Source organism: Trichechus manatus, unplaced genomic scaffold (assembly GCF_000243295.1).
Source record: "Trichechus manatus latirostris isolate Lorelei unplaced genomic scaffold, TriManLat1.0 scaffold00038, whole genome shotgun sequence".
Taxonomy (NCBI): Eukaryota; Metazoa; Chordata; class Mammalia; order Sirenia; family Trichechidae; genus Trichechus; species Trichechus manatus.
The window spans coordinates 7,561,385-7,585,077 of record NW_004443974.1 but is presented as its reverse complement, the minus strand read 5'-3'; the positions used below and the strand labels follow the sequence as shown (position 1 = coordinate 7,585,077).

The 23,693-nt window shown below is 37.0% G+C and overlaps 1 protein-coding gene across 5 annotated transcripts in view; it reads left to right on the top strand.

The window, feature by feature from the left end:
* STRBP (spermatid perinuclear RNA binding protein) overlaps positions 1 to 23,693 on the top strand; it is an 87,999-nt gene that overhangs the window by 47,253 nt on the left and 17,053 nt on the right. For 3 of the 5 annotated variants that reach the window (XM_023730717.1, XM_023730715.1, XM_023730716.1), the window contains exons 8-12: positions 885 to 1,094; positions 2,020 to 2,131; positions 10,762 to 10,854; positions 12,243 to 12,442; positions 22,997 to 23,155. In XM_023730717.1, the coding sequence (XP_023586485.1) occupies positions 885 to 1,094; positions 2,020 to 2,131; positions 10,762 to 10,854; positions 12,243 to 12,442; positions 22,997 to 23,155 (774 nt within the window). Of the gene's footprint in view, positions 1 to 884; positions 1,095 to 1,621; positions 2,132 to 10,761; positions 10,855 to 12,242; positions 12,443 to 22,996; positions 23,156 to 23,693 lie in introns of all 5 variants that reach the window. The other 2 variants (XM_023730718.1, XM_004375646.2) reach the window with 2 other exon arrangements.

Below are 23,693 nucleotides of genomic sequence, written 5' to 3'. Positions count from 1 at the left end.
TTTATACCTTTCAGAGGTGAATATCTTCCCTGCATTTTTACTCTGTATTGATGGTTGATTACTATTCACCTACTACCCATGGAAACCTGCTTGACTGGCACATTTCTCTTTCAATGCCTATTTCCATTTAAAATAAAATTACCTGATATGTCAGTATAAGGCTTCTTTACCTTCTTTCCCTTTCTCTGAATGTAGACACTTAAAAATAAGTTCATGTTAGTAATTAAAGTCAGGCAAGCACTATACTTAACCTGATTTTGGATATTGTGTATCATGTATATTGCAAACCTTAATTTGGAAATTATTATGCCTGACCCAATCAAGACCACAACAAAGGACATTTATAAACCAATTTAATTCTGTAAAGGTCATTTATAAATTAATCTAGCAATTACTACTTTGACATAGTATTATGAGTTTTTAGTTTATTAAACATGGAGATTTAGTTTTTTGTTTATTCTAATTGGGGCAGTCTGAAATGAAGTCTTATTCTTATTTTGAGATATTTGTGGTTTGAGTGCTTCCTAAGTTGAGCGGGAGATAAGTGGTCTGGGTTTGTACATTGACTAGTTATTAGCTGTTACTAACTTACATGAGTTGTTAAACCCTTGTTAAATCAATTAGATGACCATAGTTTCTTTAGTGATCCTTTAGGGATCTGAATATCTAAAATATCTTCTATTATCTCAAAAATGCTCAGCTTAAAAACTCTGGCTGGGGTAAAAGTTAATAATCACCTATGGGGGAAAAGTTAAGTGGGCCGTAAATGTTAAATTCACTTAGACTTTTTGGCCTCACTTGTAGATAGTAATGTCTGCTCACATTTAACTGGAATCCTTTTAACACTTGGTGCATGTACTAATTTGTAATTTAATATCTTCTAGCCACTAGAGCTTATATGTGAAAAGTCTATAGGTACTTGTAATAGACCTTTGGGCGCTGGGGAGGCCTTGAGACGAGTAATGGAGTGTTTGGCATCTGGAATACTACTTCCTGGGGGTCCTGGTCTTCACGATCCTTGTGAGCGAGACCCAACAGATGCTCTGAGCTACATGACCACTCAGCAGAAAGAGGATATTACCCACAGTGCACAGGTGTGAGACTGGGCATATCACTGGGATTTATTAGAGAGATTTTTTTTTCTTTTTTCTCAAATCAGAACCTATCCTTGGGAGAATGTGGAACAAAATCTGGCTCTCCCAGTATAGAAGAAAGCTATTGGGTTTTGGGAGACAACAGAGAGATTTTTTACCTTTTTTTCTGAATTTTTCTATTCACCAAAGGAAGAAGTGCTATGTACCTATTTTGTGCCCTATGATGTTATATATGCTTAATAAGATCCCAGATTGTACATTGCAGTAGTCATTGATTTGTTTACTGAATGCTTACTGAGTAAGTCTTGTATTTAGCACAGAGCTACTCTAATGGTTGTTAAACTTAAAAAATCATAGTGCACATAATTAACAAAAAAAGAAGCAACAAAGCTAAGCTATGAAATCTTCTGGGAGTCTTATTAGCTCACTCAGATGCTGCTATTCTTTTTATTTTTATTGTTTGGTAATTTGATAGGAGCCCCTTGGTCAAATTGTATCTGTCTCTCTCTGTCCCATTTTACCATTAGAAAATGTTGCGATGAAAGATCCTCCGGATTTATTGGACAGGCAGAAATGCCTGAATGCCTTGGCGTCTCTTCGACATGCCAAATGGTTTCAGGCAAGGGCAAATGGATTAAAATCATGTGTAATTGTCCTCCGCATTCTTCGAGATTTGTGCAACAGAGTCCCCACACGGGCACCATTAAAAGGATGGCCACTAGAGCTTATATGTGAAAAGTCTATAGGTACTTGTAATAGACCTTTGGGCGCTGGGGAGGCCTTGAGACGAGTAATGGAGTGTTTGGCATCTGGAATACTACTTCCTGGGGGTCCTGGTCTTCACGATCCTTGTGAGCGAGACCCAACAGATGCTCTGAGCTACATGACCACTCAGCAGAAAGAGGATATTACCCACAGTGCACAGCATGCACTCAGACTATCAGCCTTTGGCCAGATTTATAAAGTGCTGGAGATGGACCCTGTTCCATCTAGTAAGCCTTTTCAGAAATATTCCTGGTCAGTTACTGATAAAGAAGGTGAGTGTGAAAAGTTTTTATTTGGTCTGGGGGTTGGCAGCGGGGGATATTCGTGGGATGCATCTCTTGTTAGAGCTTAGAGAACTTAAAAATTGCTAATCCAAGTCACGTATAAGAAAGTTGATTGCTTTTCTTTCTGACTTTCTTCTCTTCTGTCCCTATCGGTGACATCAGCTTGCTATCATTTATTCTTAGTAGTGACAAACTCACTTGTCTATGTGGGCCAGATTCCATTACTACATAGACTTAGGGACCTCCATTTATACTAGTCTGACTGAACTCAGAGTTTCAACAGAAAGAACACAGGCTTTGGGTCAGTATGACCTGGGTTCCAGTTATATCTACACTACTTACTAGGTTTAGGCCTTGAGCAATTACTTCATCTTCGTCGGTAGGAATATTACCTCCTACTTTATTAGCTGTTGTCAGGTTAAAATGCCCAACTCAGTGCCTGGAGTACAGCAGATAAATACAAATTCACTCACTCTACTACTATGCCACACACACACACACAAAATTAACCTCTTTTATTTGTTTTTTTTCTTTCATTTCCTGTTATACTGGATAGTGGGATGTTTAACACCAGATATTCTTCACCTGGGACCAAACCCACCTCTTCTGTGTATGAAAAATAGTGCCATGGCTCAGTGTATTTATTTAGGCAACAGAATTCCAGTGGGTCTAAAGACTTTTTTCAGGGAGTCTACAAGGTCAGAAATGTTTACATAATAATAAATACTAAGACATTTTTTTCCTTTTCTACTCTTTCTTTCATGAGTGTTACAGTACGGTTTTCCAGAGGCTACGTGTGATATGTGATGACATCATTTTTCTGATGGCTGGTAGAATATTTTCTTGGGTATTAAAACAACAAAAAAAATTTTAATTTCTAATATGCTAAATATTGATAGATATACCCACAAAACAAAAGCCCTTTGTGGGCCTCAGTGATTTTTTAAGAGTGTAAAGGGATTCTGAGACCAAAATGTTTGAGAATCACTACCTTAGACTGTAACCTCTTTGGGGGCAAGGAGTCCTTCACGTCCTACCACATCATTATTACAAGCATACTAATGCTCAGTAAATGTTTGTGGAATGAAAGCCATTTTCTTCCAGGGGAAAAAGGACTCACACAGTAGCAAAGAATTATTGGAAGGGATTCACGAATCTATATGATGCCAATCATTGTGTGTAGATTGAATAAAATACACACACACACACACACACACACACATTCTTATGATTAGTAACAAAATTTTATTTCAGTCTCTGAATTCATAGTAGTTTTTTTTTTTCCTCCATTACTAGATGGTAAAAGCATATCTGCTGTTATGTGACTATAATTTTCTTTTTTTTAACTTTAAAGCTCTTTCTCAAGTTTGGGAAAATTGGCCTGCCAATTTATAGCATAAAACAGAGCCAGACTGCTAGTTGTTCCATCCTAGCTCTACCAGTTACTAGCTGCGTGACCTTGAGCAAGTCACTTAACTATTTTGTGCCTTGGCTAGAAGATGATATCACCCAGGCCATTGTCTCCAAACCCTTCCTGCACTGTCCCTCATATTTTCATGTTTTTAGGACCTGCCTTCTGGACATTTGCTTTTAAACTTTACTCCAGTAATTCTTGGTGATTTCAGTATACATGCAGATGATTTTTTTCAAAAGCCTGGCCTCTTAATTCCTTGATTTCCTCTCCCACAAATATTTTGTCTTCCACCTTACCTCAGTTACGCATTCCATGGTCATACCCTAGACCTTGTCTTCACCAATAACTGTACCCACTCTCTTGATAAATTTTACTCTCTTACCAGCTCTTGTCCTCACTCTGTCTAGTACCTTTAGTACTCTAGTTCTTTAATCTCACCATTGTACCACCTTTTCATCCTCATCCTTCACTTCTCATCCCTCATCTTTCTCATATTCTGTTCTTACCCTGCTTATATTCCATGGTCCATCATTACAATCACTCATTAGAATATACCTTCACTTCTTTGGTCTTCTATTCATGACAAAATTCTAAAGACTTTTTTCAGGGAGTCTACAAGGTCAGAACTGTTTACATAATAATAAATACTAAGACATCTTCCTACTAAGACATCTCTTCCTACTCTGTGCCTCTACCAAGTTGCTGAACATGGTTGGAGAAAACATACAGCCACCTTGACTGTTCACCCTTTCCGTCTATGATGCTAATCTCAAATAGACTACTTGTGTTGTCTGGCAATCCTCCTATAAGTTCTAGAGTTCTCCAGTTTTCCTAGATAACTATTCCTAGATAGCATCTTCTCTTATCTCATACTTCCTCTTCCACCCTGGCACTTTCATTTAATGACCCTTGTTTACTTCTGTTTTCTCAGAAGAGAACTTCTACATGTTCTCACCACTCCATCTACTAACATAGCTGCATCTACTCTATACTTTGCCTTCTCTTCCTTGGCTATAGATTAACTGTCTTAAGACCAACTTTTTTACTTGTATACTACATCACATCCCTTCTTGCCTGTAAGTGCCGTCTTCTCTCACCAGCATCAGTTTTTCCCAGTTCTACCTGATCATTCGCATCAGCACAAATACCTGCTGTAATATCTCCCATGAGGAAGACAAAATCAAAGTAGAATCCTTCTGTGATTCTACAGCTCCCATCGATTGAGTCCCATTTCTCTGCTCCCCTTTATTATAGTACTTCTGGAAAGAGTGACCTATACTTTTTTTGTCCTTTTCCTTACTTTCTGTTCTCTTCGAACCTATTCTAATCAGGCCTTCCTCCTAACCACTCTTACCATAGTGCCTCTTGTGACATTGCTAAATTCAGTGGTTAGTTTTCAGTCCTCATCTTAGTCAACTTTTCAGCAACATTTGACATGGATGAACACATTCTTCTTTTCTCCTATATTTGTTTTATTATGAAATATAGCACACATATATATACAAATATAAAAAAATAGTTTAAAAAAAATTTGTATAATCAACTCCCCCCCACCCCCAAGTTATAAACAGAACATTATCGGCCCCTCAGAAGCCATGCACGTGTATCCCTCTCCATCACCTCTTCACCCCAAGAAGCTACCATTTCTGTTTTTTGATGATTTCCTTTATAGCTTTCCCACCTGTATATGCATTCCTAAACAATTTAATTGGATTTTGCCTGGAACTTTATAGAAAGAGAATCATACGGAACTTACTCTTTTGTGACTATCTCCTTTCTGTCGAGCATTGTTTGGGATTCATTCATGTTGCTGCATATAGCTATTATTTATTCATTTTAATAGCTATATAGTATCCATTATGAATATGCTACAATTTATTCTATTTCTGAAGAACATATGGGTTCTTTTCAGTTTTTGGCAATACTGCTATGGGTATTCTTATGACTCATAAAAGGGACACATATGCAGGAATTACTCTAGGTCAGTATATGACCTAGTAAGTTGGTCATACACCAGCAGTATATGAAAGTTCCCGTTGCATTATATCCTCAACAACAGTTGGTATTGTCAGACACTCTTTCTGACTGGAAACATATTTGTTCACTTGACTTCCAAGTTATTACTTTCTCTTGGTTCTTCTAGCTCCACTGACCTCTCTTCAGTTGTCTTTGTTCCTCCTTACCTTTCTGACCTCTAAATATCCTAGGACTCAGTCCTTAGACCTCTTTTCTCCTTAATCTGTACTGACTCTTTAGTGGATATCATATAATCTTTTGTCTTTAAATACCTTCTATACACTGCAGAGTACCAAATTTATATCTTCAGCCTAGACTACCCCTTGTACTAAGACCCAAATTTCCAAGTGCCTCCTCAGTATCTCCATATGGATGTCTAGGACACATATCACATTTAAGATGTCCAAAATCCAAATTCCTTTCTTCACTGTACCTGTGTAGTATGTTATCAACAAAGCAGCATTTCTTTTTTTTAAAAAAAACTATTTACTTTGAAATAATTGTGGATTCATGGGAAGTTGCAAAGATAGTGCAGAGAGGTCCCTACCGTGTATCCTTCACTCAGTTTCTCCCAGTGATTACATCTATATCACTATAGTACAATACCAAAACCAGGAAATTGTGTATAAGTTTTATGCCATTTTATCACATTTGTAGATTGGTATAACCGTCACCACAAACAAGATACAGAACTCTCCCATCGCCACAGAGAACTCCCTCATGTCATCCCCGTATAGTCACACCCACTTCTCTCTCCCTAAATGGAATTATACAGTAGGAGACTTTTGAGATTTTTTTTTCCACTCAGAATGATGCCCTTAATATCCATCCAATTTATTCTGTGTGCCAGTAGTTCATTTCTTTTTCTTGCTGAGCGGTATTCCATGGTTTGGATGAGCCACCGTTGAACCATTTATTTATTGTAAGACATTTTGTTTGTTTCGAGTTTTTGGCTATTACAAATATAGCTGCTATGAACAATTATGTACCGATTTTTGTGAGCAGTTTACAAAAGACAGGTTCTTGTGAATTAGATGTAGTCTGTTTCATTAGTATCTGCTCTTATTCTTAGTTTTTCCTTCTTCCTCTTTTCTTTGGGTTTAATTTGCTGTTCTTTTTCTAACTGTTCAAGATGGATGAATAAATTGTTGATTCTTTAGCCTCTTACTGTATATTATTAACGTTGTAAATTTCCCTGTAAGCACAGATTTATGTGCATTACATTTTTGACAGTAGTATTCGTTGTCAGTTCTTTGACCCATGGCCATTTAGATGTCATTACTTAATTTCCAGACAAATGGAGATTTTTTAGTTACCCATTTTTTAATTTTCACTTATTCAATTGTGATCTGAGAACATACTCTGTATGATTTCTTTCCTTCGTTATTTGTTGAGACTTATAGCCCAGCACATGGTCAGTTTTTGTAAATGATTCACGCTCTTAAAAAGTATGTATGTTCTGCAGTTGTTAGTCAGAATGTTCTTTACCTGTCAGGTCATATTTGTTCATTGTGTTGTTCAAGTCTTATACACTGTACTAATTTTTTTGTCCTGTTAATTATTAAGAGAGGTGTGTTAACTCTTCTCTGTCGTGGATTTGTCTACTCCCCTTTGTAGGTCTGCCAGTCTTTAGTTTATATTGTATTTTGCATTTCTAGTATTTACATTTGGTTCTATTTTCAGATTTTCTGCCAAAATTCTTCGTCTTTTATTTTTTTGAATATTCTGGTCATTCTTTTTAATAAAGTTTGGTTTTAAAACTCTGTCATCTGGTTTCCTCTTGGGTCTGTTTCTGTTGTCCACTATTTCTCTTGATTTTGGATCACAGTGCCTTGTCTTTTCATGTGCCTGGTTATTATGAGTGCTGTAGAGTTTAAATGAAAACCTGTAGAGAAGTTAAACCCTACAGTAATGTTATCTTCCTCCAGGGAGGATTTATCTTTGCTTCTGGGAGATGACTAGTGAGACTGGCAATGGTGGATCGCTTCCTGCAATCAGGGATTAAGATGATTGAAGCCTGGCTTTAGCCCTTGTGAGGTCTAGACTATTTCTAGCTCATCTTACTTTTACTGTATAACACTTTAAAGATCCAACCCAGAGTGTCGGGAATTTACCAAACCTTCCCTTCTTGGTGGTCCTTGAACTTCAGTTTTGGACCCTTGAGCCCTGGGAGCCTGCGGAAAGTACTCTGCTTAGTTCTTAGCGGCCTCTTCTGGATTTGGAAGATGCCTCTAGGGGAAATGTGGCCCCCAGTGCTAGGTTTCCTTCATCTCCCACATCTTGACTCCGTAATTCTTTATTGTCTAGAAACAGATAATTATTTTACATTTTGTTCAGCTTTTCTAATGCTCATCAGGAAGGTTCTTCTGATTTACTTACTCCATCTCACTGAAAGTAGAACCTTGGTATTTTGTAAAAGTTCCTTTGGTGAGTTAATGGCAGCTAGGGTTGAGAACTACTGCCTTATATGATATGGCTTTCCTCATTTACAACTACCCCCTCCTTGTTCATACCACTCAAGCCACTTAGGCCTTAATGCTGTTTCTTAGCATGTTCCTGTCTGAAGACCTTTGTACTTGCTGTTTTCTCTGCCTTGAACTCTGTTTCCCCAAATAGATGATTAGCTCACTCTTTTACTTTTCTTCAGTTTTTCATTAAAGGGTCATCTCATCAGTATAAAATAGGAACAGCTCCTCCTCCTCAAGTCTCATTATTTTTCTCCATTGCACTCGCTACCATCTGATATGCTATAATTATTTCCCATTATGGCATAAGCTCTTTGAGAACAGCGACATTGTTTTGTTCCTTGTTATATGTCCAGCACCTAAAAATTGTCTTGCACATAGATGCTCAGTTAATATTTGTTGATGAATGAATTTTTAATGGGATGATAAAGGTACTGGCTTCGTAGAGTACTTGTGAGGATTAAATGAATGACTATAGTAGCTAAAGTACCAAGAACAGTACCAGGTACATGGCAAGCACTCAAATGTTATCTTCAAAAATTTTGTCTCAGAAATGATTACTTCTCATTACTAGATACTGAAGAGATTGAAAGCTAAACCTATTTTTGTAAAGCAACCCTTTTTTTTCAGATTACTATTATGATTAGCTCCCCCCCCACCAGATTACTATTAATGATAATATGATGATGACTTTATATCTCTTTTCTAGAGGCCAAGATGGTAGAATGAAGCTTAATCTATGGAGCTCTGTTTATGTAATTGGAGGATTTAGAGAATAGATTTGTGGTTTTCAGCCAGTTTGTGATTTCCAGGCAATCAGGAAGCTGCTTTTTGTAACTTAATGAGCAGGAGAGTGTTGAATAGACATAGTTCCTTTTTAACTTTTATCCCTTAAACATTGCATTCTGGGAGACTGGCACACTCAACAGTTTTATGTAATGCAAATAAAATACAATACTAAGCAGATACTGCCTTCTGTTGAAGAGAACATCAAGATTGATTGACCTGGGTGGTAAGTATTGACCCAGGCAAAAGCTGAAATCAGTGTTTACCCCAAGGGACAATAAATCTTGATGAGCAGAGAATATATAGTTAATCTCAGTATTATAGCAAGCTTTTGCTAGAAGTATCTGGAAATCTTGTGGCATGAATCTCTTGAGTATAACTTTCCTTTAGGAAAAACCCAGCAATCAACTTTTAAGAGGGGCTTAAGTTAGGAATGTTTTACAGCTGTATCTGTGAAGATGCAGACTTCTTTGAAGTACTTAGGTTCAGAACATATGAGCTTTTTTTCTCTGATTCTTTGTAAGTTGGATAGCAGAGCTCCTGCCTTATGCCTGACAGTGTTATTAACTAGCTACTTTATCCAAGAAATTGATTAATGTCAGTTCAGTTAGTTTTTATTTCATACCCATTATGTGGTTTCTAACTTTTGTGATAATTTGTAAGATGTGAGACAATGAGAAAATATCTTTGACCTTCAGAGAGTTCTCAGGACATACTAGAACTATATATATGAAATAGGCAATGATACAAGAACACATATGGTACTTTATATTTCTGATAGCATAGAAACTCTTTTAGAAAGTTGATATTAGAGAAAAGCTGAAGAGGGCTTCATGGAAGAGGTGAACTGTAAATAAAATCTTGAATAGCATTGACTGGGTAGACAGGAGAATATTTTATAGTTTGATAAATAATCAGATTTCTAAAAGCATATGATTTAACATATGGACTCGTAAAGTTTATACATTTAATAAATGTTAAATGATAGAAATCTTTGAAAAGACTTAAGTAAAAATAAACCCTACCAGAGATAACTACCTTTAACATTTTGATATATACAGTTGTCGCTCTGTATCTGAGGGGGATTGATTGGTTCCCAGGACCCCCACGGATACCAAAATCCATGGATGGTCAAGTCCCTTGTATAAAATGGCATAGTATTTGCATATAATCTACACATATCCTCCCATATACTTTAAATCATCCCTAGATCACTTATAATACCTAATACAGTGTAAATGCTGTGTAAGTAGTTGTTTCATCACAATTGAAGACTTGCTCTGGAAGGTAGCCTTTCTCTTCTCTGAGTTTCTTGAGCTCTTCTGGGAACGCTGAGCAGCATCAGCAGATACTGATTGTCCTGTGATCTTGATGTTCTTGAGGCTGTAGCACTTCACATAGCTTTCCAGCCATCCCTTACTAGCCTTAAACTTCTTCCTCTCGCTCTCCTCAACCCCCTCACTGTAGTGCGCATAGAGGCTGAGTGGATTCAGTGTAGTGCTCGGCGCACGAAGTTCAAGTTTTGCTTTTTGGCACTTTTTTTTTTCTGTCTGCAGTTGGTTGAATCCACGGATGGAGAACCTGCAGATACGGAGGGCCAACTGTATTCTTCCAGATGGTTTTCTGTTCATGTGTATACATGTGTGAATATAGGCATAGATATTTGTATGTGTATAGATGAATAAATAGAAAAACAAATATAAAAAAGGGATAATATTAAACAGTTTCAAGCACCTAAAATTTGTCTTGCACATAGTAGATTTGCTTTCAAAATTTTTGCAATTACAAGATCATAAATCTGATAATTTGCTCAATGAAAAAGTTGTATGGTACTTGTGATTCCCAAGATTTTCCCACCTGAACGTAGTAGATAACATTTGGTAGAATAAGTAGAAGCATCGTTTTGACTGTAATGAATCTCTCATTTTTTTTTTAAGGTGCTGGGTCTTCAGCTCTAAAGAGGCCATTTGAGGATGGATCAGGGGATGATAAAGATCCCAACAAGAAGATGAAACGAAACTTAAGGAAAAGTGTGTAAAACCTTTATTCTTAGTTTTCTTTTCAGCTATAACAGATGTGAACTAGAAAGGATTTATACCCTTAGATAGGAAAATAAAAATTAAAAAATGAAGAATATAATTGATTTGAATTGGACTTTTAAGAATAGATCTTAACTGAGAAGTTGATGATTATGACTTCTCTGTTTTTATGATGCTTCATTGCTTAAGATACATTAATATTGAAAAGTTAAAATTAGTGTATAAATATAGTAATGCAGGTTGTTCTTACAAAGATGTTAGCATAATAACTTTAAAAGTAATTTCATAATTACTTAGGAAGTGAAGTTAATTTGTATGAGGGTAAGTAAAAAAGTATTGCTACTAGGGTTCTGGTTCATACATACATGAGTTTATTCCAAATAAAATGTGTTTAAACGTGTCACTGCGATCAGTGGATGGCTGCAGACAAGTTCTTTCAGTAATACACTTGTCTTAGTCTTGTTAGGGTGCCTTCAGAAAAGATACCTTTTGTGCCGTGGATAAAAACCAATTTTGATGTCAGGGCTAATACCAAATTTTTAACAGAACTCAAGTGGACATCTTCCCAAATCAGTGAAGCTTTGCAGTGTGTTTATGGGAATGCTGCCCCACATAAAATAACAGTTTTTAGATGGTTCAAGAGTTTTAAGGAGGGTCAGAAAGACCTCAAAGATGAGCCAAAAGATGGAAGACCGCTCAGAAGGTTATGGCGACTGTATGTTGGATTCCAAAGGGGTAATCTTGATTGATTTTCTCAAAGGACACAGGATGATCACAGGGGCTTATTATGAAGACGTTTTAAGAATATTGAAAACTGCATTGGTGAGAAAAAGGCCAGGAAATTTGCACTGAGGAATTTTTTTTCCATCACGACAATGCAGCTGCTCATTCTTTGAGGGTAGCAAGAGATGTCCTATGACAATTTCGTTGGGAAACCTTACCCCATCTACCCTACAGCCCTGATCTTGCCCCTTCAGACTTCTTTTTGTTCTCCAAACTCAAAGAACATTTAAAAGGAACACGATTTGAGTTCCTTGAGGATGCCAAAACTGCTGTTTTGATGTCGTGTAAATCAAAGAGAACAGAATTCTTAGGGGAAGGGTTAGAGAGCTGGAAACACTGCCTTCAGAAGTGTATAGACCTAGATAGAGGATATATTGAGAGACAGTAGCTTCACATTTTGATATTTTTGTTTAATGAAGGTTTTTATGATTTTGAAGCAGTACTTTTTGACTTACGCTCATATGTGCCTTTTGAAACTCTTGCTTTTTAAAAACCTGGTCCACTTACACTGATTACTAGGCACCTATGAATGTGCAGATTAAAGCAAAAAATGATTTTCTAGTTCATTTCTGATCCCATTCCTCTTTCTTTAACAGTTCTGGACAGTAAAGCAATAGACCTTATGAATGCACTAATGAGGCTAAATCAGATCAGGCCTGGGCTTCAGTATAAGCTCTTATCTCAGTCTGGCCCTGTTCATGCCCCCGTTTTCACAATGTCTGTAGATGTGGATGGCACAACATATGAAGCCTCAGGACCATCCAAGAAAACAGCAAAACTTCACGTGGCAGTGAAGGTAAAGTATTTATCTTATTAGTAATGCTTTGTTATTTTACGTTGCAAATAAGGTGCTTATTTTCCTGTAGAAAATGAACAGAATTTTTTCAAGATTTTAATGAAAATAACATAGACTTTTGTCACCTTTGGATTGAAAAATTGGTCTTTTGTTGTAAAATAATATGTTGATTATACAAAACTTGCAAAGTCTAGAAGAAAGTAAAGAAATAATAACTATCTCAATTGCACATCTCTGAGGCAAAGACGATTAATATTTATAGTATGTTGGTTTATTTACTACCAGCCTTTTTCTGTTTTGTTGATTTATTTCTTTATGGGTTGGGTTCACAGTGTTTATGTGAGCTTTTAAATATCCTCTTCTTTTTTCATTTAACGTATTTTTCCAAGTTATTAAAATCTTCATAAATAATTTTTAATGGCTATATGTACAACATGATGTGAATATATTATTATGTGTTTAAATATTTCTCTATCATTGGATATTTTTCTATTTTTAGATTTTTTTCTATTGTAAATAAATTTTATCAGTATCTTTGTGCACAATGTATTTTTTATATTTCAGAGTATTTTCTTAGGTGAAAATGTTCAAGATTAGACCAATCAATCTTGCTTGTAGGCGTATAGAACATTTCCAAATAGTGGGATCTCTCTATTAAGTACATATGATCTCTTTCAGACTAATGCTAAAATGTCAAAGGCTGAGGATCAATTTTCTCTTAAGGAAAGTATTATTATGTAATAATATGGCATAAGCTATAGTTTGCTTTTATGACCATTCCATTTTGTAAGTATGATTAATGTAGTGTGCAAGCACTATCCTAGATGCTGGGGATATAGCAGTGAAAAAAGACAATGTCCCTACCCTCATGAGAAACCTATACATAGACCAGGAAGCAGTCGTTTGAACAGAACAAGGGATACTGCTTGGTTTAAAACCAGGAAAGCTGTGCGTCAGGGTTGTATCTTTTCACCAAACCAAGCCAAAAACCACACCCGTTGCCCTTGAGTCGATTCCGACTCATAGTAACCCTGTTGGACAGAATAAAACTATTCCATAGGGTTTCCACGGAGTGGCTGCTGGATAACTGCTGACCATTTGGTTAGCAGCCATAGCCCTTAACACTGCACCACAAGGGCTCCATCCTTTCACTGTACTTATTCAGTCTGTATGTGGAGCAAATAATTTGAGCAGCTGGACTATATGAAGAAGAATGGGGCATCAGGATTGGAGGAAGAATCATTAACAACCTGCAATATGCAGATGACACAACTTGCTTGCTGAAAGTGAAGGGGACTTGAAGCACTTACTGATGAAGATCAAAGACCACAGCCTTCAGTATGGATTATACCTCAACATAAAGAAAGCAGAAATCCTCACAACTGGACCAATAAGCAATATTAAGATAAACAGAGAAAAGATTGAAGTTGTCAAGGATTTCATTTTACTTGGATCCACAATCAGCACCCATGGAAGTAGCAGTTGAGAAATCAAACGAAGTATTGCATTGAGCAGATCTGCTGCAAAGGACCTCTTTAAAGTGTTAAAAAGCAAAGATGTCACTTTGAGGACGAAGGTGCACCTGACCAAAGCTATGGTATTTTCGGTCGCCTCATATGCACGTGAAAGCTGGACAGTGAATAAGGAAGACCGAGGAAGAATTGATGCATTTTAATTATATTGTTGACGAAGAATATTGAAAATACTTTGGACTGCCAGAAGAACAAACAAATCTGTCTTGGAAGAAATACAGCTAGAATGCTCCTTAGAAGCCAGGATAGCGAGATTTTGTCTTACGTACTTTGGACATGTTATCAGGAGGGACCAATCCCTGGAAAAGGACATCATTCTTGGTAAAGTAGAGGGTCAGCCAAAAGAAGACTCTCAATGAGATGGATGGACACAGTGGCTGCAAGGAGAGGCTCAAGCATAGCAACAATCGTGGGGATTGCGTAGGACTGGGCAGTGAGTGTTTCGTTCTGTTGTACATAGGGTCACTAGGAGTTGGAACTGGCTTGGTGGCACCTAACAACAACCCTCATGGAGCTTGCATTCTAGTGGGGAGGCAGACAATAAATACACAAGTGAATACATAATATGTCAGATAACTAAACCAAACCAAACGTTGCCGTTGAGTCAATTCTGACTCATAGCGACCCTGTATGTCAGGTAGTGATAAGAATACCGGGGAAAAATAAAAACAATTAAGCTGTTAGAAATATTAATCAGTATATTACTTACGTTCTGCCTTGTGTACAAAAAGGGTACCTAAAGTATGATGAAGTAGCCCATTCACTGAGTCAATTTCGACTTATAGTGACCCTATAGGACAGAAGAGAACTGTGCCATGGGGTTTCCAAGGCTGTAAATCTTTATGGAAGCAGACTGCCATATCTTTCTCACCTGTGTAATGGCTGGTGGATTCGAACCACTGACCTTTTGGTTAGCAGCTGAGCACTTCAACCACTGTGCCAGCAAATAGTACATGTTAAAAATGAGGCAGAAAAAGGCCAAGAATGAGGGGCAAGTGAATTCAGGATTAAGGCTAAAGTTTAATAGCTTAGCTATAATGTGTGCTGAGAATGACTCAAAAATTTATATTTAAGCTCTCTAGCAAGTGACACAAAAAGCTTGTGAAATACACAATTCACTTTCTATGACATAAGAACAGACAATTGATTATGAGAATGATAATTGTTTTGGTATAAAGATCAGATGGATATTTCTCTTTGGATAGCTCTTCGTAAAAAAGGATTTAAAAAATATCCTTTAAAGGCATCTTTAATGCAGTGATAAGTTTGTGGGGTTGTTTTCTACAAAAACCTTTAATGTAAGCTATTGGCCTCATAGCAAGTTGCAAGTCACTAAAATTTGGGGGGGAGGGTGGCAAATTTTACAATATGACAAAATTTAGATGCTACTTGTTTCTCATTTGATGCAGCATTATATTTTTAGAATATAATGGAACTTGGATGGACTGGGTATGCTTTAGTGGGTTCACTCTGAATATTAGTAGTTTTGGTTCAGCTGAGCTTTTGGTAAACGTGGAAGGGATTTAAGCTAGGGGTTAAACTCCCTGGCAGACATCTGGAATAGATGTCAGTTGATTGACATTGGACCTGAGGGAAGAGGTAGTGACTGATTTATTAGGAGGTAGATGACCATCATACCTCTCTTTGCCCTGAGGTGCAATTTCTTTCTTTCTTTTTTTTTGATTGTACTTTAGATGGAGGTTTACAGAACAAATAGTTTCTCATTAAACAGTTAGTACACGTATTGTTTTATGACAATGGTTAACAACCCCACATGTCAATAGTGTCCCTTCTCAACCTTGGGTTACCTATTACCAGCTGTCCCCTCCTGCCTTCTATTCCTTGTCCCTGCACTGTTATGCCCCATTAGTCTCGTTTTGTTTTATGGGGCTGTCTAATCTTTGTCTGAACGATGAACCTTGGGAGGGACTTCATTACTGAGCTAAAAGGGTGTCCGGGGCTGTACTCTCGGGGTTTCTCCAGTCTCTGTCAGGCCAGTAAGTCTGGTCTCTTTTTGTGAGTTAGAAGTTTATTCTACGTTTTTCTGCAGCTCTGTCCAGGACCTTCTGTTGTGATCCCTGTCAAAGCAGTCAGTGGTGGTAGCCAGGCCCCATCTAGTTGTACTGGACTCAGTCTGTTGGAGGCTGTGGTAGTTGTGGTCCATTAGTCCTCTGGACTAAATCTTTCCCTCGTATCTTGTTTTCTTCATTCTCCCTTGCTCCTGAAAGGGTGAGACCAGTGGAGTATCTTACATGGCTGCTCACAGGCTTTTAAGACCCCAGAAGCTACTCACCAAGGTAGAATGTAGAACATTTTCTTTATAAACTGTTATACCAATTGAGCTAGATATTCCCCAAGACCATGGTCCCCACTGCCCTCCACCCAGCAGTTTGGTCTCTCAGGGAGTTTGGATATGTCTATGGAGCTTTCATGACCTTTCCTTATACAAGTTGTGCTGGCTTCCCCGGTATTGTGTACTGTCTTACCCTTCACCAAAGTTACCACTTATCTATTGTCTATTTAGTATTCACCCCCACCCCAACCCTCCCATCCTTGTAACCAACAAAGATCGTTTCTTTTTGTGTGTAAACTTTTTCATGAGTTTTTACAGTAGTGGTCTCATTGTCCTTTTGTGATTGACTTATTTCACTCAGTATAATGTCCTCCAGTTTCATCCATGTTATGAGCTGCTTCACAGATTCATCATTGTTCTTGATCGTTGCGTAATACTCCATTGTGTGTATGTCCCATAGTTTGTCCATTCATCTGCTGATGGGCATCTAGGTTGTTTCCATCTTCTTGCTATTGTGAACAATGCTGCAGTGAACATGGGTGTGCATATGTCTATTCGTGTGACGGCTCCTACTTCTCTAGGATATATTCCTAGGAGTGGGATTGCTGAATCATATGGTATTTCTGTTTCTAGCTTTCTAAGGAAGCACCATATCATCTTCCAAAATGGTTGTATCATTTTGCATTCCCACCAGCAGTGCATAAGAGTTCCGATCTCCCCGCAGCCCCTCCAACATTTGTTATTTCCAGTGTTTTTGATTCGTGCCTGTAATGCCGGGGTGAGATGGTATCTCATTGTGGTTTTAATTTGCATTTCTCTAATGGCTAGTGATCGTGAGCATTTCCTTAGGTGTCTGTTGGCCGCTTGAATGTCTTCTTTGGTGAAGTGTCTGTTCAGTTCCTTTGCTCATTTTTAAATTGGATTATTTGTCTTTTTGTTGTAGAGTTGTTGTATTTTCTTGTAGATTTTAGAGATTAGATTGTCTGATTTGTACTGTCCAAAAATTTTTTCCCAGTCTGTAGGGTCTCTTTTTACTCTTTTGGTAAAGTCTTTTGATGAACTTAAGTGTTTAAGTTTTAGAAGATCCCGGTTATCTAGTTTATCTTCTGGAGTTTGTGTGTTGTCGGTTATGGTTTGTATCCTGTTAATGCTGTGTATTAGGGCTTCTAGCGTTGATCCTATTTTTTCTTCTGTGAACTTTATTTTATAGTTTTTGGCTTTATATTTAGGTCTTTGATCCATTTCAAATTAATTTTTGTATATGGTGTGAGGTATGGATCCTGTTTAAGTTTTTTGCAGATGGACATCCAGTTTCGGCAGCACCATTTGTAAGAAAGACTGTCTGTTCCCCGTTTGATGGACTTTGGGCCCTTGTCGAAGATCAGGTGACTGTAGGTGGATGGATTTACATCTGGGTACTCAGTCTGTTCCATTGGTCAGAGTATCTGTCTTGTACCTGCACCAGGCTGTTTTGACTACCCTGTAGCTGTATAGTAGGTTCTGAGGTCAGGTAGTGTGACTCGTCCTACTTTATTTTTCTTCTTCAGTAGTGCTTTACTTGTCCGAGGCTTCTTCCCTTTCCATATGAAGTTAATGATTAGTTTTTCCATCTCTTTAAAGAATGTTGTTGGTATTTGGATTGGGATTGCATTGTGTTTGTAAATTGCTTTGGGTAGAATTGTCATTTTCACAGTGTTGAGTCTACCTATCCATGAGCATGGTATGTTTTTCCATTTCTGTAGATGTTTCTTGTGGTAGTGTTTTGTAGTTTTCTTTGTATAGGTCTTTTATATCCCTGGTTAGATTTATTCCTAAGTATTTTGTTTTTTTAGGGGCTATTATAAATGGTATTGTTTTCCTGATTTCCTTTTCATCGTTGTCTTTATCGGTGTATCGGAGTCCAACTGATTTTTGTGTGTTTATCTTATATCCTGCTACTCTGCTGAATCTTTCTATTAGTTCCAGTAGTTTTTTTGTGGAGTCTTTAGGGTTTTCTATGTATAGTATCATATCATCCACAAACAGGGACAGTTTAACTTCTTCATTACCAATTTAGATGCCCTTTATTTCTTTTTCTTGCCTTACTCCTCTGGCTAGGACTTCAAGCACAATGTTAAATAGGAGTAGTGATAAAGGGCATCCTTGTCTTATTCTTGTTCTCAAGGGGAATATTTTCAGCCTCTCTCCATAAGAATGATGTTGGCTGTTGGCTGTTGGTTTTGCGTAGCTGCCCTTTATTATGTTGATAAATTTCCCTTCTATACCTATTTTATTGAGAGTTTTTATCAGGAATGGGTGTTGGACTTTGTTGAATGCCTTTTCTGTGTCACTTGAGATGATCATGTGATTCTTTTCTTTCCTTTTATTTATGTGGTGGATTACATTGATTGATTTTCTAATGTTGAACCATCCTTGCATACCTGGTATCAATCCTACTTGGTCTTGGTGTTATTATTTTTTTGATATGATGCTGAATTCTATTGGCTAGAATTTTGTTGAGAATTTTTGCATCTATATTTATGGGAGATATTGGTCTGTAATTTTCTTTTTTTGTGGCATCTTTGCCTGGTTTTATCAGGGTTATGCTGGCTACCTAGAATGAATTCAGAAGTGTTGCTTCCTTTTCTATGTTCTGAAATGGTTTGAGTAGTACTGGTGCAAGCTCTTCTCTGAATGTTTGGTAGAATTCTCCAGTGAAGCTATCTGGGCCAGGGCTTTTTTTTGTTGGGAGTTTTTTTTTTTTTTTTATTACCTTTTCAATCTCTTCTCTTGTTATGAGTCTGTTCAGATTTTCAACATCACTTTGTGTTAGTTTGTGTAGGTAGTGTATTTGTAGAAATTTTTTCATTTCCTCTAGGTTTTCAAATTTGTTGGAGTATAGTTTTTCATAATACTCTGTTATGATCCTTTGTGTTTCAGTTGGGTCTGTTGCAATGTCCCCCATTTCATTTCTTATTTGGGTTATTTGCGTTCTCTCCTTTTTTGTCTTTTGTCAGTCTGGCCAGTGGTTTGTTGATTTTGTTGATCCCTTTCAAAGAACCAACTTTTGGTTTTGTTAATTCTTTCTATTGTTTTTCTCTGTTTCATTTATTTCTACTCTGATCTTTATTATTTCCTTTCTTCTGGTCCTGAAGTGCAATCTTCATAGACTGTACAGTTAACTTGTAAATCTGAAATTTGAGAAGAACTGAAATTTGCCCTTTTGGAAAATGGGATAAATTAGACTTTTGATCCATCCAGCTAGAATAAATTAAAGATCAGAGTAATCCAGAGGTGAAAACCTCTCCTTGGGTGATTTATTTGGTTTGCAATTTTTAATCTGCTATATGACATGAGGGCCTGTTAATCAGATCTCAGTCAGAAGTATCCTGCAATCTTTTTCGATACTCCACAATCTCACTCCCTGTGTTAGTTATCTAGTGCTGCTGTAACAGAAATACCACAAGTGGATGGCTTTAACAAAGAGAAATTTATTCTTTCACAGCCTGGTACGCTAGAAGTCTGAATTCAGGGCACCAGTTCCAGGGGTAGCCTTTCCCTTCTGTCAGCTCTGGAGGAATGTCCTTGTCATCAATTTTCCAAGGTTAAGGAGATTCTCAGCATAAGGACCCTGGGTCCAACGGATGCACCATTCTCCTGGCTCTTGTTTCTTGGTGGTATGAGATCCCTGTGTCTCTCTATTTGCTTCTCTCTTTTATATCTCAAAAGAGATTGGCTCAAGACACAATCCAGTCTTGTAGATTGAGTCCTGCCTCATTAACACAACTGCCACTAATCCCATCTCATCAACATCATAGAGATCATCATAGAGATAGGATTTACAACACATAGGAAAATCACATCAGATGACAAAATGGTGGACCAGTCACACAATACTGGGAACCATGGCCTAGCCAAATTAACATATTTTTTTGGGGACACAATTCAATCCATGACACCATTCCTCTTCCAATTCTTTCCTTTGACAGCCCCCACGAAGGTCACCTTTAGAGAAGTAATCAGCCATATTCCACAAAAACTTAGTCATTATGATTCCATGAAAACTCTTAGTTATTATGCGGAAAAAGATCAGCTAGAGGGAGACAAGGAGCGAAGGTTCTTTGGGAAAGTTCTTGGAGCTACCACGTTCCCTGAGCAATTTGTATCATACAGAAGCCATGAATATTACTTTCTTTAGAGTGAAGAGCCATAGGGGGGAGTGCCATGTGTTTTCTTTTCACTCTTGGCCCCTAGTCTCTGAGGTTATCTTTCTCAACCTGTCCAGGAAGAAAAGGGCATGGTTACATATAGCTGGATTTTCCAGTCACTTTATTTTCAGGGATCAGATTTTTCAGCTCTGTTGATGTGTTTTATTAGGTTGGAATTTGCTTACCAGACACCTGAAACTCGCCTTTCTTTGGTACACCAGTTTTTTTGGCCTCAATATTGATTCTAAACAAACTCTGGTTCCGGAGACCTGAGGAATCTTTACTTTTCTGACTTCTGTAGCGTACAGTAGTAATACTCTTAAAAAATGTATTCATAGAAAAATGACTTAACTTGAAATATTTTTGTTAGTTATGCTGTATTGAGGTTGAACACTATATCCGTTCAGAGATTGTGCTTCAGCTATATAAACTGTTTTTAAATATACTGAAATGTGTTTCTACAGTAACAACCAATAAATGAATCTGATATTTGAGAAAAAGGCAAAAAGAAGTGCTATTAACTAATTTTTTATATTAGACTATTTTAGCTATATATGTTAAATTAGAAAAAGCTTCATATCTTTAGTTTTTATTGGGATAAACAAAGCAAATTTATTTGTGACTCTTGGCTTTTTACTTGTAGCTGGTGTTAGCTAGTGTTAATGCCAGACTGAGCTCTAGTCTCTCAGAGATGAAATTTCTCAAGGAGAGCATATTTGTAGGACTCAGACAGTGGAGAAGGTGTTTTCTTTGTAAAATATCGATGAGGATATAACCAAATGATGCTCGTGTACTTAGTGTAAAATACTACCTGAGTACTTTTAGAACTTAAGATGTTAAAAGGGGTTCTTGGCTTTACTCCCAAATAAATACAAAGAATTTATGATTTGAAATGTTCAACAGAATGCCAAATTCTCTATATGAATTGGATAAATTAATTTCAAGTTCCCTTAGTACAGAAATCCGCTTATGCCCATATTTTGTTTAGAGTAATACTATTTTATTTGCATTGGCAGAATCCTTTATACAAGATGCTGTCATTTATAAAAGCTGGGTTTCTGGCTTCTCATTTCTGTAGCTGCAATAACAGTTTTTTAGGCATCTATGTAGGTACAGTTGGGATGTAAAGAAATATGACATTGCTTTTATACTGCAGGAACTTATAACATTAGTTGAAAGCTGAAACAAATACAGGTGTCTTTAGGAACCTATCTCTGTATCCTCTGATATAAATCTTTAATTAGTAACTGATAATGCAGCTTACTTGGAAAGAAGCCTATAAAAATGTGAGTGAACATAGAGACTGGATGAACCCCCAAGATAATTGCCCTAGGATACCCTTTACACTTGGAACTTAAACCACTCCCGGAGGTCACCTTTCAGCCCGGTGATAGATCGGCCATAAAATAAATAATACCATCCGTGAGTACTCTGCTTCTTTAAATAATCATCTGGATGAAACCAAATGGTAAACATTTTCCCTAAACAAAACATGAGAAGGTAAGGGGGACAGGGAAGTTAGATTAAGGGAAACAGAGCAACCAGAATGGAAATAATGAGAATGCTGATATATTGTGAAAAATGTACCAATGTTACTGTAACAATGTGTGTAGAAATTTTTAAATGATAATCTAATTTGCTATGTAGACTTTCACCAAAATCAAAATACAACATTAAAAAAAAAGGCAAACAAACATATTCTCTTTTAAACATCTAAAGAAAAGGCAGTAGAACCGGGAAGGAGGTATTAGATAAAAAGGTACACACAACAGTGTTCTGAAAGCTTCATTTCAAATGAGTATGAGAATGAGAAATGCCAGGCAACTGAATGGAAAAATAAGAAGTTTCAGCATTGGAAGTATCTATAAAGTAACTAGGCATTGAAAGGCAGGGATAGAAATACAAGCCTAAAATTGTTTCTAGCTCACTTATCATAGAAAATAAACCTAGAGACTGAATCTTTTATTTTCTTTTAAATCTCAGTTATGGTTTAAGTTGAAAGCAAGGAGGTCAATAAGTAGAACACTTGATTCCCCTTCTGGGCCACTTTCCCCTAATGTGTTGAGTTACAGAATTTAGATATCAACTAATCTAGTCTTCTCATTTTGCAGACTAGAAAATTGAGGACCAGAGGAGAGATACTGGGTGAGAACCTCAGGTCTTTTACAGTCCAGTGTACATTTTACAGTGTGGTGTTTTACCTTTCCCCTCATCTCATTGGTTGAATTTGGCTATGCTATTTATTTCCTTTACCTTTCACCTCCAAATTAAATGATCTAGAAGCAAAGTCCGGATGGCATTTCACTTATCCTTAATTTAAACCTAATTATTCTTAAGAGGTTTTCCCCCATTTTCCCATGGTGACACCCTGGTAGGTATAACTTGTTTAAGTTTTGTAGATTTAGTGCCTTCTTGCTCTTCCTGCAAGGAGCTTCATGGGTCCAAATGTTATGAATTTGAAATTGTTGCTGTAGGCATTTCATCTGTTCTGCATGATCTCTGATGCTTGAATGAAAACCGAATTTTAATGTAATCTGTACAGGTACTGCAGGCAATGGGATACCCAACAGGCTTTGATGCAGATATTGAATGTATGAGTTCCGATGAAAAATCAGATAATGAAGGCAAAAATGAAACAGTGTCTTCAAACTCAAGCAATAATACTGGAAATTCTACAACTGAAACCTCCAGTACCTTAGAGGTAAATTTATATATTTTTTTTCCTTAGGAAAAAAGTAATATGCATTGTAGAAAATTTCAGAAATATGGAAAAGTAGAAATAAGAAAATCAAAAGCAAATTTATTTCCCAGAAGTAGCCACTATTAATATTTTGGTTTATTTTCATCTGGCTTTTTTTCTTTGAGTATTTTTATGTAGTCAGTCATAATTTTCAGGCAATTTTTATCACTCCATAAAAAATCTGTAAATGTAACTGTATAACTGTACAACATACCATCACATGAGCATAACCTAATTGAACTAGCTATTTCTCTGCTGCTGCCATGGAAGCTGCTTCTAATATTTCATAGTTATAATGTATTAAGAGTATTAACAGTAACTGAAGAAGAATGAAGAACTGAAAGATCTAACGGGGGAAATTTGTGACTATTTGAAATTTGTGCTTAGCTGGCTGTGGGAGACAGTGGGTGATCATTCAGTTGGTCCAGCCCTGAAGAAAGGCATAGCCTGAACTACTATGTATCTCAGACTCTAAATCCTGACCTGTGAGCTTATTGCC